The sequence below is a fragment of the Hyperoodon ampullatus genome, assembly GCF_949752795.1.
Source record: "Hyperoodon ampullatus genome assembly, chromosome: 12".
Classification (NCBI taxonomy): Eukaryota; Metazoa; Chordata; class Mammalia; order Artiodactyla; family Ziphiidae; genus Hyperoodon; species Hyperoodon ampullatus.
In genome coordinates, this window is record NC_136925.1 from 8337821 (window position 1) to 8349977 (window position 12157).

The window sequence follows — 12157 nt, forward strand, 5'->3', positions numbered from 1 at the left end:
AGAGTCCACCTGCCGATGCAGGGGACGCGGGTTCGTGCCCCGGTCCGGGAGGATCCCGCATTGCCGCAGAGCAGCTGGGCCCATGAGCCATGGCCACTGAGCCTGTGCGTCCGGAGCCTGTGCTCCGCAACGGGAGAGGCCACAACAGTGAGAGGCCCGCGTACCGCAAAAAAAAAATTCACAGGTTAAATTTTTTTTTAATACTTATTTATTTAGCTGCGCTGGGTCTTAGTTGCAGCATGTGGGATCTTTAGTTGAGGCATGCAGGATCTAGTTCCCCGACCAGGGATCGAACCCAGGCCCCCTGCATTGCAAGTGCAGAGTCTTAACCACTGGACCAACAGGGAAGTCTCTTAAATTTTAGATATTTGTGAAAAACGTTTAGAAAATAGTAGTTGTAGGCAGTTTGACATTTGGATCTGGAACTCAGAAAATCAGTCTGACCAGAAATGAAAATTAGGGAATAGTAATCCACATTTCAGAGTTTTTAAAGACAAGGATTGCCTGGTGAGAGAGAGTAGAATGACAAGGTAAGTGATCCCCAGGACTGGAGCTTGACAGACATGTAGAGACCAGAAAGAGGGGAAGTAACCAGGAAAGGAGACCGAAAAGGAGCAACCAGGGACATAGAAGGAAAATCAAGAATGTGGCGTCAAGGAAGCCAAGACTATCCGGTCTTCAATTCAAGAATGAGAGCTGAACAAGAGATAAAGATGTAGGAGTGGTCAACATATGAGTAGTAGATGAAACCGTGGGATTGGATAAAATTACTCAGTAAACTGTGACGAGAACCTTGGGAATCCATTAAGAGAAAGAAGAGCCTGATGCAAAGGTAACTGAGAAGAGGGCTTCCCTGGTGGCACAGTGGTTAAGAATCTGCCTTCCAGTGCAGGGGACGCAGGTTCGAGCCCTGGTCCAGGAAGACCCCACATTGCGTGGAGCAACTAAGCCCGTGCACCACAACTACTGAGCCTGCGCTCTAGAGCCCATGTGCCACAACTACTGAAGCCCGCACGCCACAACTACTGAATCCTGTGCGCCTAGAGCCCGTGCTCCTCAACAAGAGAAGCCACCGCAATGAGAAGCCCGCGTACCGCAACGAGGAGTAGTTGCTTGCCGCAACGAGAGAAAGTCCGCACGCAGCAAGGAAGACCCAATGCAGCCAAAAGTAAAATAAACTTATTTAAAAAAAAAGACTTACATTTTCATTATAAAAAAAAAGAAGATAACTGAGAAGAAGCAACAGGAGAAGGATAAGGAAAAATAAGTAGAGATTAGGATCCCCAAAGGGAAAGCTTGATCAACAATGTCAGATGCCCCAGAGAAGTCAAGTAAAATAAGAATGAACGTGTTCCTTGGATTGGACAACCAGATGGAGAAGTTCATTAAAGATCTTGGTGACAGTGCTTCCATGGAGGAAGGAGAAGGAAGCTAGGCTGAAGACAGCATACAGCAGTGGTTTCAAAGTGTGATCCTTAACCCATCCACATCAAAATCATCAGCAGTGCTTGCTGAAAACAAAGCAGAATTGTTGATCACAGAACTAGGAATCTGCATTTTGTTGCCTCTCCATGTTGTCCTCATGGATATTAAAATTTGAGAAACATTGCCAATAAACAGCTATTTCAAAACTATTAACCATGAAGGGAAGGCAAAAAGCTAAAGATGGACACATGCTGGTGGAGGATTTTGAGACCTAAGTATGTTAATATGCTGAGAAAAGAAGGCCAATAAAGGATGAGAGATTAAAACTTAAAAGAAAGAAGTAAAAATGACAGGCTGGTAGAACGCAGGAAGGAATGACATCCAGTGCCCAGTGGAAGGGATGAGCTTTCAACTGAGAAAAGAAGGAAAGCAGTAAGATGGATTCAGTTGAAGAAAAGTTTTCAGGTGAGTTGAGAAGACAAGGATTGTGGTTTTAAAATACCTCCATGGGGGCTTCCCTGGTGGCGCAGTGGTTAAGAGTCCGCCTGCCGATGCAGGGGACACGGGTTCGTGCCCCGGTCTTGGAAGATCCCACATGCCGCGGAGCGGCTGGGCCCGTGAGCCATGGCCGCTGAGCCTGCGCGTCCGGAGCCTGTGCTCCGCAATGGGAGAGGCCACAGCAGTGAGAGGCCCGAGTACCAAAAAAAAAAAAAAAAAAAATAGAGTAAAAGACTGGAGAATGATAAAAGTTCAAAATAGCTGCTGAGAAAAATAGTCACTAAGAACTCACAGAAGGGATCTGGGGCATCGATGAGGATCAGCTGAAGCTGGAGAGGAGTCGTGTGCTCTCCCTAGTTTACAAGGTGGTTTTTCCTTTGAGTGCTATTCAGCAGCCCAAGTGTAGGACTGAAAATGTGCCGTTGAATTGATCTAGGCTTGAGATTTTAACAAGGTGAGTCAAAGGGATCTGGTAATTGGGAGTTTTGGCACAAAAGAGGCCCAGGCTGTGTTATCTCTCAGACACTTTTAGCTGAAGGAATGGAAATCCTAATTCAAGCTGGCTAAACATCATAATCTATTAGTGTCAAGTCCAGAGACGGTAGGCTTCAAGCAGGAGTTGATATCCAGCTGTCCACTAATCTTACCCAAGGCTCGTTTCTTTTCCACTCTCTACTCTGCCTTTCATACCAGTCTTACCCTAAGGCTGGATCTGCGTATAAAATTGTACAGTGAAATGATTGCCAGTAACAACGAAGGTTACATGCTTCTTCATTCACATCAAGCAAGAAAGAAAATGATCTTTTCCTCTTTCCATCATGGAAATACAGGCTTCATTTGGAACCAGACTGAGTCACATAGCCACGCCTGAACCAACCCCCATGGCCAAGGGAATGGCAAATGCCATTAGACTTCAGGACAATCAGCACCCGCCCCTAAAGTTAGAGGTGAAGGAGTCAGTGCCCCTAAGCCTCATGGGAATGGATGCCAAGGGAGCCATTGGTGACGTCCACACAACACGTGAAGATGTGAACACAAAGAAAAGAACTCATTTGGAAGATGAAGAAACTCAGGCACAGAGGAGCTGTGTGACTTGCAAAGTCACAGTTAGCAAACGGCAGACCGAAGGCTTGAATCCAGGTCTTCCAGCTCTGTGGTCCCGGGATCCTTCTGCTACATCAAGGTGCCTCTCAATGACTTATTTAAAAGATCTTAAAAATTGGTCATTGAAGAGGCACTAGCAGTTATTTTGAAAACTCAGGAAAAAGAACTCATTGCAGAGAACAGATATGTACTTCGGTTGCCTCAGTTAATGTGATTTTATTATAAAACTAAGTAAATAAATACGGGAAATAAAAAATAAAAATGATAAGGAATGTAAAAGTGGCTAAGCAGCCACCCAGCCAGAAGGAGGGTGGTAAGCCACACACTCCATTTCATGAAGCTGCAGTGTAGTCTGGGACTGATCAGGTGCCTGAAGTCTGTCAGAGCTCTGGAATCTGGCAAGGGCCCCACTATGCTCTCTCAAACTGGCAGTGAAGGAAAACGGGATCATTAAATAGAAACTGGAGCTATTGTCAAAAGAAGATGAAAATGCACGCCAGGGCTTCCCTGGTGGCGCAGTGGTTGGGAGTCTGCCTGCCAGTGCACTGCGCCACCAGGGAACTCCCTACCCACTCTTTTTTTTTTTTTTTTTGCGGTACGCGGGCCTCTCACTGTTGTGGCCTCTCCTGTCGCGGAGCACAGGCTCCGGACGCGCAGGCTCAGCAGCCATGGCTCACGGGCCCAGCCGCTCCGCGGCACGTGGGATCTTCCCGGACCGGGGCACGAACCCGTGTCCCCTGCATCGGCAGGCAGACCCCCAACCACTGCGCCACCAGGGAAGCCCCCCCACTCTATTTTAGATTCTTTTCCCATATAGGTCTTTACAGAGTTTTGAGTAGAGCTCCCTGTGCTCTACAGTAGGTCCTTGTTGGTTATCTATTTATATATAGTCGTGTGTCTATGTCAATCCCAATCTCCTAATTTATCCCTCCCCCGCCTCCCCTGGTAACCATAAGTTTGTTTTCTACATCTGTGACTCTATTTCTGTTTTGTAAATAGTTTGTACCATTTTTTTTAGATTCCACATGTAAGCGATATATGATATTTGTCTTTCTGGGTCTGACTTACTTCACTCAGTATGACAATCTCTAGGTCCATCCATGTTGCTGCAAATGGCATTATTTCATTCTATTTTATGGCTGATGAACATTTCATTGTATATATATATATATACCACATCTTCTTTATCCATTCCTCTGTTGATGGACATTTTATATATCTGTAATGCTGCCTTATTGAAAACAGTCATCACTGAATTCAATCTGTAGGAAAGATCAGTTTTCTCTTGCTTAGTTTTTCACCACAAGCCCCAGCATTATAGATATAACATCCCAGTATTAAGTACGGATTTGGAATCAGGCAAATTGGGTAACACTTTATAGTCTCTCTTTCTTACCTATAGAATGAAGATAATCATCCCTACCTCTTGGGGTTCATTTTACTATTAAAGTGGGATAAATTATATAAAATACTTAGAACCCTGCCTGACATAAGGTTTTTCAGTAGGCAGTCAGTATTCCTCTTAGCATATAAATATGTCTACATGGTATTTTCTAAGCCTTTTCTTCTGTAGACTAAAATGGATATTTTCTATGGATAATTTTGTTGCCCAGATTCAAGGGATTTGGATAGATTTTTTTTTTTTTTTTGCGTTACGCAGGCCTCTCACTGTTGTGGGCCTCTCCCGTTGCGGAGCACAGGCTCCGGACACGCAGGTCCAGCGGCCATGGTTCACAGGCCCAGCCGCTCCGCGGCACGTGGGATCTTCCCGGGCCGGGGCACGAACCCACGTCCCCTGCATCGGCAGGCGGACTCCCAACCACTGCGCCACCAGGGAAGCCTGGGATTTGGATAGATTTTTAACCATTAATCCCACAGAAGTCTAGGACTCCAATAGCACAGAACCCAAACTGAGTCCATACAACATGTTCTTTTTTTCCAGGCTCTCATCAATCTTTCATGGCCTTTCCTGGCCAAGTGTAATATAAATACTTGAATGAGCTTCTTGGTGCTGACATTTAGAATTTCACAGCATCCATCTGCACTTAATATCTGTCACTGAAAAGGCCTGGCAACATTGCAGTCACTTCCTCCTACTGCCAAGGTGTTAATGGTTTAAAAAAAAAAAAAAAAAGGACAGGTTCTGCCAAGCTTGGTTAATTTAAGATCAGCTCCCTAAAGGGCATAAGCCAAAAAGATCTGTGCCACGTGGTTTTGTTATTGTACCCTGTATACACGAGTTTTCAACATAAAAATTTGTGATGTTTGTAGATAACTGAATTAGGTTAAGCAGGATGTTTTATTTAGGCACTGTGTCAATCAACTCAGGATGCCATACAACATACCACGTGGCTGAGTAGCTTAAAAAACAGAAATTGAGGGCTTCCCGGGTGGCGCAATGGTTGAGAGTCCGCCTGCCGATGCAGGGGACGCGAGTTCGTGCCCCGGTCCGGGAAGATCCCACATGCCATGGAGCGGCTGGGCCCGTGAGCCGTGGCCACTGAGCCTGCGCGTCCGGAGCCTGTGCTCCGCGATGGGGGAGGCCACAACAGTGAGAGGCCCGTGTACCGCAAAAAAAAAAAAAAAAATTGATTTTCTCACAGTTCTGGAGGCTAGAAGTCTGTGGTCAGGGTGCCAGCATGGTTAGGTTCTGGTGAAGCCTCTCTTCCTGGTTTGCAGACAGTCACCTTTTCACTGCGTCCTCACACGTGGCCTTTCCTCCATATGTGCTCACAGAGACAGAGAGCGCGATCTCTCTTTCTTCCTCTTCTTGTCGGGCCACCAATCCAATTAGGTTGGGACCCTACCTTTATGACCTCATTTAACCTTAATTAATTCCTAAAAGCCCTGTCTCCAGATACAGTCACATTGCAGGTATGGGCTCGGGGAGGACACAGTTCAGTCCACTGCAGGCACTTTTCCATGTCTAAAATGGGGAGAGCAATTTCAGGTAAGTAGTCTGCAGCCAAGGTACTGAGGCTCCTAAACCCCAATAGAAATAGTATTAGCCCACAGTAAGACTATATGGTCTAATAAACATCAAGTTTCTTTAATTTTGACCCCAATTTTATAATACTGATTATCTCATTAAACAATTAAAAGCTCTAATTGGACTTTGAACATACCTAGGTGACTTTTATGAAAAATAAGTTAATAAATGCCATTTACTTGCTTAACTAATTTTTTTTTAATAAATTTATTTATTTTTGGCTGCCTTGGGTCCCCATTGCTGCACGCGGGCTTTCTCTAGTTGTGGCAAGCGGGGGCTACTCTTTGTTGCGGTGCATGGGCTTCTCATTGCGGTGGCTTCTCTTGTTGCGGAGCACAGGCTCTAGGCGCGCGGGCTTCAGTAGTTGTGGCTCACGGGCTCAGTAGTTGTGGCTCGTGGGCTCTAGAGTGCAGGCTCAGTAGTTGTGGTGCACGGGCTTAGTTGCTCTGTGGCATGTGGGATCTTCCCGGACAAGGGCCGAACCCGTGTCCCCTGCATTGGCAGGCGGATTCCCAACCACTGTGCCACCAGGGAAGTCCCTGCTTAACTAGTTTTTAACTCCACCACCACCATTAAGTTTTCTTGCTAAAAATATCAAACCTAAATCTAATGAACCCTTTAGGATCTCGAGTCTAGATACTACCAGTGTGCAGGAAATACAGGGGACATAACTCTATGTCAAATGATGCCTCAGCCTACAAACTCCAGAATGTAGGGCCATCTACAGGACAAAATCCCAGGTTCTTCAATTGACACACACAACTATCGATACACACAACTTAAAATAATGTTCAGCAACCCTAGCATGTAATCCGAAATGTTGCATACTGTACGACCCTTTGGAGCCAAAGCGCAGAAGGGGTGCTGGTCTCTGTGGGACAAGCTCCAGCAGTCATTGCGGTGCAGCCTCACAGGACCACGCGTGGGCCTGAACACCTGCGGGTCACACACACTTCTGTGGTCAGCATATATTGAATGAGCATAGATGTTGCACTGGCTACTGGAAATAATAAAGAGGAATAAAACATGAGTTTTCAGGGAGACTATGGAGTCAGAATTAGCAGACTTGAATTAGAGAACGAGTACCTCTTAAAACACAAAGTACTAGCTTTGAGGACAGTAAAGATTCGGAAAAGACAGAGTTCAAAATGCATTTTTGTCATACACTACAATATATATAAACCCAACTTGTCTATTTCTGGGACAGTGTGCAAGGATTTAGTGACAAGAAAATACGTAATAAATTGAACAGGTAAGTTGTGAAATTGTGTGTTCAGTATGATCTCATTTCTATAATATATTAAAAATATATACAGAAAAAAATAATTAGGATATTTACCAAAATGTTAATGTTGATTATCTCTATATAGAAAGATTATAAGTAATTTTACTTTCTTTGTAATATTCTTTTAAAATTTTTAACAATGACCTAAATTTTGTAATCAGGAAATAAATTCTCCTTTTAACTTAAAAAATTTTAAGGCACATGAAGCTTCCTATCTAGATACAGCCTTGTATGAAAATCATATCTCAGCACTTTTCTATTTCACTGTAAAAGGGATCATTTCAATGGCTGTGTTTCTCTATATGATGTTAGAATTATTGAAATGTAAGTTTTTCACTCCCCAAATATTTAGTCCTATTTCAGTAAGACGTTTCATTTAGACATAAAATTTCACAAGAATACAGCCTGGGAATGGTCTAGCTATCTATGGACAGAAGCTATTTAAATGTGTGATGCAGGGAATTCCCTGGCGGTCCAGTGGTTAGGATTCCGCGCTTCCATTGCAGGGGGCACGGGTTCGATCTCTGGTTGGCGAACTAAGATCCCACAAGCTGCGTGGTGCCCCCCGCCCCGCCAAAAAATGTATAACACAATTATAAACCCCTATGAAAATGTTTCTGCAGGTATGCTGGTATCCTCCTGGGCATCACAAATACATTTGCCACTATACCTGGAATGATTGGGCCCATCATTGCTAGAAGTCTGACCCCTGAGGTAAGTAGATAATTTGCCTATAAACTGAAAAGCTCTAAACAGTTCATTTGAAGCTGCACATCTGTGTCAAAGTTGAGTATATTTTAATTAAGGGTAAAATTCTGAATGTCTATTCTTATGCAATTATTTACAGCAACAAAAAGCTAAATACCATAATAGGTAGGAAAGTATATTTTCAAAGAACACTTTGAATTTTAGACAGAACAACAGAACTAAGTTAAATGAAGATCTTGTAACTGAAACCACACAAGTACTTAAAAGTTGTGATATTATACCAGATAAATAACTTGTATCTTTGGTTTGAACAAATAAAAATTGGCAATGTAGAATTATTCCAGAAATGGAACCACGAAAGTGTCAGGAAATCAGGTGAGAATGAATAGGAACAGTTGAAATAATCAAGAACGTTTAGAAGAGTAGAATACTTAGGAAGACGTATAGGTGTCTTCACATATTTGAAAGATGGTGACTTATTCTCGGTAGTTCCACAAAGCCAGGTGGAGAGAAGGTACGAGGAGACAAGAGGCAAGTTTTCTGTTTCAAGCTGTTACTGTGTGGAATGGGCTGCCCTTTGAGTTCGTGAGCCCTGAGACGGTCAAACATGTATTCAACTGGCATTTCTTGAGTGCTTATTACTGTGACAGATACTAAGGATTCAAAGGCAAAATTATAAGATTCTACATTTGAGAAATTCATTATTTAGAGATTATATGTAAAAGGGCTTCCCTGGTGGCGCAGTGGCTGAGAGTCTGCCTGCCGATGCAGGGGACACGGGTTCGTGCCCCGGTCCGGGAAGATCCCACATGCCGTGGAGCAGCTGGGCCCGTGAGCCATGGCCGCTGAGCCTGCGCGTCCGGAGCCTGTGCTCCGCAGCGGGTGAGGCCACAGCAGTGAGAGGCCCACGTACCGCAAAAAAAAAAAAAAAAAAAAAAAAAAAAAAATGGAGATTATATGTAATGAAAGTACAGTGTGACAAAAACTGCAGAAAAAATGTATGCTCTTGCTGTGGACACAGGAGGGAACAACCAGTGTGCGGGGAAGGAGCCTGGAGGAGTGAGCCAAGGTGTGGGAAGGGCTGTCATCCAGCCTGTGTCAGGGCACTGAGGCCCCACAAACACGGCGGGCCCGGGGTTGGTGTGGCCTGAAGCAGAGACACTGAGTTGTATTGTGTAAGAAATCAAATTCAGCGACCTCAAAGGCCCTTTCCAACTCCAGTTTTCTACTGCTTAAGAAAATCTAAAGGACTAGTGAAATGTGTTCTTCAGGAGGCTGACTTAAACCTCTCAAAGAGACTGAATTTTCTCTGTTTTGCCTCTGTGATGAAATTACACTAACACTAATATGCCTACAAATTGTCTTATTACCAGATACTCTGGCTTCAGACACAGGGGTGTTCACTGCCGGTGGCGCTCTACCATGTCTAATTCCTTACTCAAGTGACTCAGTGCCTCCTGAGTTACCGTTGTCTCTCACTGAACAGAAAGGAATGCTGGGACCGCTCAGTATGTCCCATCACAGATGTTTACCCTTATCTTCATGGAGCACTGTGGCAACACAAGAACCTAAGTCAGCACACTACCATGAGTAATTTCATTCATGATCACTAGTCCTGGCACTTCTGCTGGGAAGATATGGACTCCTGAATTCAAGTCTTGCATGTTTGTAAAGTGGGAACTGAACTGGATTTCAGATCTGTTGTTATAGCATTTGTTTAATGTTATTTAAAAAGGCCATTATTTTTAAAAAGGAAAAACACATTTACCTGTACAATCGTAATTGCTTACAATTAAAGGTTACTGCACTTTATAATTTATAATTTATTTATTATAAGTAAATAATGAAATAGGGAGTCCCTGGTAGTCCAGTGGTTAGGATTTGGCGCTTTCACTGCCATGGCTCAGATTCAGTCCCTGGTCGAGGAACTGAGATCCCACAAGCTTCGCAGTGTGGCCAAATAATAATAATGATAATAATAATAATGAAATAAAGGTCAAAGTGTGTCTGAGGTTCAATTCTGTTACAGGCAAAACAGCATTCTCTAAAAACTGGTGGAGTTTTTGTTAAAAAACAAACTAGGAGCTTTGTGCGATTTCTGGTACAGTTGATTGATTTTAAGCCACCCGTTGCCTCCAGATAACGCTGAGGTATTATTTTATCCTGCACATCACACAGAGCAGCTTTTTCTTAGAATCCTAAGAAGCTGTCTTAAACCTGTCTCTCAGGTATATGATGTAATTAGTAATTACTGACCGACTTCTACTCTAGGGTGGTAACACGTTGTTAGCAAGCATATCTAAATAGTCCCTAAAACTGAAGATGATTTCTAAGATTTTTTTTTCACCAAAATACATTCATCTCAGATAAGTATAATTAACCGCAGAGTGCTCCTTTCTTTCTCTGTGTTTTTCCTTTTTTCCTAAATAAATGACTTCATGCCAGCTTGCTGGTGCCTTTCCTTTTTCTTCCTCATTGCCAATTCAGCTGCTTGGTTTTTCCTTTTCTAACTGCTGCAAATGAAGCACTCTGGTTACATTGAAATTGTGAAAATCCAAAAAAAAAACGTTGTTAAAGATAGTCACACGACCCAGAGATTTAGATAACTACTGGATATTTTTATACCACTGGATTACACACTGTGTCTTGTTGATCTCTTCTGACAAGTCCCATCCATGTTCTGTGTTGTGTGCCATTCAAGAGCCCTGCAGGATCTTTCAGGCCAGGCTGAATTGAACTTCAGTGTCCATCTTAACTCATCCTCACTTGATCTGCCCCTGACACCCCATACCTGAGAACTTGGGAGATGATGTGCAGGCATAGTACTAATACTTTCCTAGTAACACACGAGTTGAGCACATGCCAATGTTTTATTTTTAGTAAACTTTTTTACTGAAGTGTAACATGCATTTTTTAAATGCACAAATCCTAACTATACAAGCTGGACAGATTTTCACAAAGTTAGTACATCTGTGTGACCAGTGCCACCCAATCAAGAAGCAGAACGTTATCTCCCTCACAAAGCCTCCAAGTAGCCCTTCCTTTCTCTTTCACCCCCACCAAGAGGAACCACTATCCTTTTTAACACCGTAGATTATTTTTGTCTGATGATGGGCTTTATATCAATGGAATCGTTCAGTGTGCACTCTTTGTGAGGCCTATCAATGTTGTTGTGGGTCATTCGTTGTCATTGCTGTAAGTATTCCATTGGACACATATGCCACCATCTCACTGTTGATGGACATTTGGGTTGTTTCCAGTTTTTATGAATAATGCTACTGCCATATAAAAACAATCTTGTGACACCACCTTTTTTTAAAGCAGACTACAAACAAGATCCTTTTTCATTTGCATTTTTTTCTTATTTCTCTGCAGAACACTATTGGAGAATGGCAAACTGTTTTCTGCATTGCTGCTGCTATCAACGTATTTGGTGCCATTTTCTTCACACTGTTCGCCAAAGGTGAAGTACAAAACTGGGCTGTTAGGGATCACCATGGACACAGAAACTGAAGGAACCAATAAATAATCCTGTCTCAATGTATCTTTGTTTATTATGTAACCTTACAGTGCCTTTGATATTTTAATGTGTAAGCAATCTATATACAAGAAAAAATTGTACTGTATTAAACTTTTAAGGCTTGTGATCATGAAAGGTCACTAGTTGCCAGATTAGTAAAAGTAGCTGTTTTTAATTATTAATAACAAATTTGCTGGAACTTACAATTCAGGGTCACATACCCGGCTGCAAGTCAGGCAATCTGAAATAGGGGAGTTCTACATAAAGGGATGAGCAGAAACGGACCCCTCTATACCTTTGCTTAAGCTGGATAATAATTCTCAGGTCTTGGTAAACACCTTTTTTTGTACACTTTCCTCAAAAAAATTATTTGTCATCAACATTCCCTGACACTTAGTTCTCAAACTTTAGCATCTCCACGGAGCTGCCAGCCATGGTATCATTCAGCCTGGCAACTTCACTGAGGGAAGCATGCCCAGGCAGCTGCCAGGCATTCCCTCTCTGGCTTCAGGGACAGTTCCCAGCACTTCCCAGAGGCAACATCCAAGACCAGGGTCAGCGCCAAGGCTTTGGATGGTGTCATTCCCCTGGGGCTGTTACCGAGTGGATGAAGCCCTGAGCTGGCAGG

The 12157-nt window shown here is 43.3% G+C and overlaps 1 protein-coding gene across 8 annotated transcripts in view; it reads left to right on the forward strand.

The window, feature by feature from the left end:
• The window catches only part of SLC17A5 (solute carrier family 17 member 5), a gene marked incomplete at both ends in the record, with an annotated part of 48152 nt that extends 36614 nt beyond the window's left edge, over positions 1-11538 (forward strand). For 7 of the 8 annotated variants that reach the window (XM_079716124.1, XM_079716123.1, XM_079716125.1 and 4 more), the window contains 2 exons: positions 7925-8015; positions 11385-11522. In XM_079716124.1, coding sequence (XP_079572250.1) covers positions 7925-8015; positions 11385-11522 — 229 coding nt within the window. Of the gene's footprint in view, positions 1-7924; positions 8016-11384 lie in introns of all 8 variants that reach the window. The other variant, XM_079716129.1, reaches the window with a different exon arrangement.
• Positions 11539-12157: the final 619 nt, after the last annotated feature.